Source organism: Monoraphidium neglectum (assembly GCF_000611645.1).
Source record: "Monoraphidium neglectum strain SAG 48.87 unplaced genomic scaffold scaffold05697, whole genome shotgun sequence".
Classification (NCBI taxonomy): Eukaryota; Viridiplantae; Chlorophyta; class Chlorophyceae; order Sphaeropleales; family Selenastraceae; genus Monoraphidium; species Monoraphidium neglectum.
Window position 1 is genome coordinate 1 of NW_014007933.1, and position 2,926 is coordinate 2,926.

General features: G+C 71.8%; 1 protein-coding gene across 1 annotated transcript; it reads left to right on the top strand.

Annotated features, from left to right (window-relative positions):
- Window positions 1–594: 594 nt before the first annotated feature.
- On the top strand, window positions 595–2,858 carry MNEG_15821 (hypothetical protein; the record flags this gene model as incomplete). Its single annotated transcript, XM_014035708.1, has 6 exons — window positions 595–651; window positions 956–1,086; window positions 1,309–1,564; window positions 1,861–2,022; window positions 2,231–2,666; window positions 2,824–2,858. 6 exons carry the CDS (start codon window positions 595–597, stop codon window positions 2,856–2,858), a joined length of 1,077 nt encoding a protein of 358 aa, XP_013891162.1.
- Between the last annotated feature and the right edge of the window lie 68 nt (window positions 2,859–2,926).

Genomic DNA, 2,926 nt, shown 5'->3' on the forward strand with positions numbered 1-2,926 from the left:
TTGGTGCACAACGCTGAGGTGGAGGCAGAGGCGGTGCTTGGAGAGGGGGCGCACCTGCATTCACAGCTGCCGGCTGCACAACACGTTGAGGGTGCCCAGCAGCAGCAGCAGCAGCAGCAGGAGGCGGGGTTGGAGCAGCAGGATCAGCAGCAGGATCAGCAGCAAAAGGAGCAGCATGAGGAGCTGCAGGAGGAGCAGCAGGATCGGCAGCAGGAACAGCAGGAGCAGGAGCAGAAAGTTAAGGAGCAGGGGGAGCAAGAGGGGGCGCAGCAGCATGCCGAGGCGGCTCATGTTATTGTTGACGATGAGGCGGCATCCAAATTGCTGGCAGAGGAGGAGGAGGCTTTCCTGTGGGCGCCGGAGCCGCAGGTCCACGGGCAGCTGGAGGGGCAGGGGGACGCCAGCGTTACGCATCACCACCACACTCAGCAGCAGCAGGAGCAGCAGCAGCAGCAGCAGCAGCAGCAGCAGCCGCCCGGGCCGGACGTGTCGCTGGCGGCCGGCGCGCCCGAGGAGCTGTCTGCGGAGGAGCTCGAGGCGAGGCTGGTGGCCGCCGAGGCGCGCGGCGCGCTGGAGGCGAGCGAGGAGGAGCGGATGCGCGAGCTGGCGCTGCTGAACCGCTGGAGCCAGCACGCCGTGGCGGCGCGGCAGGTGCGCGCGGCGGCGACGCGGACGGGGCCGAGGGCGTTTTGTGGAGGGGGGGGGCGCGCGGCGGCCCTGGACCCGGTCTCCTGCGGTCACAGAAGCCCTCTTGAACTCAAACAATTGGGAGTTGTCTGAGCAGCGACCAGGACAGCAGCCGGCGACGCATCAGGGACTTGGATGCGCGCCGCCCTCCCGTCTGCCCGCGCCTGCCCGGGGCCCCGTTTTTTCCCCCCCTCGCGCGTACGCCCACCCCCCCTTCGGGCGTCTCATTCCCTGCCCAACCCCGCCGCGCCCTCCCCCCGCCCGCCAGGTGTGGCACGCGGCGGGCAGCAACCCCATCGACGCGGCCTTCCTGGACTCCCAGGCCGTGGTGTACATAAACCTGGCGCTGCGGCGGCTGGCGGAGTGGAAGCTGGAGAACGAGGTTAGGCGGCTGGCAAAGTGAGCCTCATTTTTGATTTGGATGGGGGGGAGGGGGGGCTCTCGGTGGTCCCGTGCGGGCGTGTACATTTGGTAAGCGAACCGCGGGACGGCGCCGCCCCTGCGGCTGTGTCGCTGCCACCCCGCCCGCCGGCCGCGTCCGCCCTTCCCCTGCCCCGTGCCTCGCGGCCGCGCCGCCCGCCTAACCTCGCACCTGCCCGACCCCCCAACCTCGGACCCCAGGTACGCCCTCGCGCGCCCCGACCGCAACGAGCACACGTTTGCGGCCGTCTTTGCCTCGCTGGCCGCCGTCGGCCGTGGCGGCGAGGCCGTGGCGGCGTGGGAGCAGCTGACGGCGTCGGGCGTGGACGTGGGGCCCGTCGGCGCAAGCGCGATCATCAAGGCGTGCGCGCTCGCGCGCGACGCAGACAGCGCGCTCAGGATCTTTGAGCGGATGCTGCGGCGGCGCGTGACGTTCAACAGATACACGTACAACGCGGTGGGGCGGGGCGGGGCGCGCGGGGCGGGGCGCGCGGCGCAGGGCGCTCGGGAGCAGGGCACGCAGGCGCGGGGGCGTGCGGGGCGCGGCGCGCACTCCAGCACACCTTCAGCTGGTTTCCTGCATCTCAAATCCGCTTTCTTCCTCCCGCACCCCCAAACACAAGTGCGATTGCATGAACTTTGAAACACAACATTACACATCTGCACACATACCCGGGTGCGCAAAGACACACACACGTTTGCGCTCACTCTCAACCCACACTCCTCCACCCTCATTCCCCCCAACCCGCCCAGGTGCTCCACCTCTGCGCCGTCACGGGCCGCGCCGATGACGCCCTGGCTGTCTACAACCTCATGCGCCTGGAGACCGACCCCCACAACCTGCCAGACCAGTACACCTACGCGGCGCTCGTGCGGGCCATCATCATATCCAGGCGCTACGAGATGGCCGCCTCGGTGGGCGCGCCGCGGCCCGTGGCCTCCATGCGTTGCGGGCGTCCGGCCGCCGGGCTTTGCGTCGCGCGGGCCGCCCGCTCTCGCGCCCATTCCTTGCAGGCGCGACCCACGCACCGTCATCCTCCCGACGCGCCTCCCGAACCCACCTTCCCGCCACCTTCCCGCCACCTTCCCGCCACCTTCCCGCCACCTTCCTGCCAACCTCCAGATCTTCGAGAACATGCTGGAGGATGACGTCACCCCAGATTCAAAGCTGACGTGCCACATGCTTACCGCAGCCGGCCGCGCTCGCGACGTGCCGCTCGCGCGAGCCATGTACTCGCACGCGCTGACAGGGCTCCGGGAGCCACGGCCGCCGCCGGCGCTCGCCGCTGACTCAGCCGGAGAGGCCGCGGGGGCCAGAGAGGCCGCGCCGGCCGCGGAAGAGGGGGAGGCGGCCGGCGGCCGGCGCACGGGCGGCTGGGCGGGGCAGGCGGGCGCAAAGGCGCGGCGCTACGCCGCCGGGCGGCGGCGGGCGGCCGCAGCTGCAGCCGCCGACGACGCCGCGGCGGCGGAGGCAGAGGCGGCGGACGTGCTGAGCATTGAGATTGTCAACGCGCTGCTGAGCGTGTACGCGCTCTCAGGCGACTTTGCCGGCGCCCTGCGTGCGTACCGCTCCGAGCTCTCCTCCCGCGCCCCGGCCCTCGCGCCCGATGCGTTCACCTTCTCCGCGCTGCTCTCCGCCGCGGCGCGCGCGGCCGGCGCGCGCGGGCTCGCGCTCGCCGTGGTGGAGGGCCTGCGGGCGCTGATGGACGGCGCCAGCGTCGGCGCAAACAGCTTCTGCGGCTCCGCGCTGATCAACGCGTACCGCCGCGTCCGCGGCGGCGCCCCTGCGCGCGCGGGCGAGGGCGACGTCGCCGCGCGC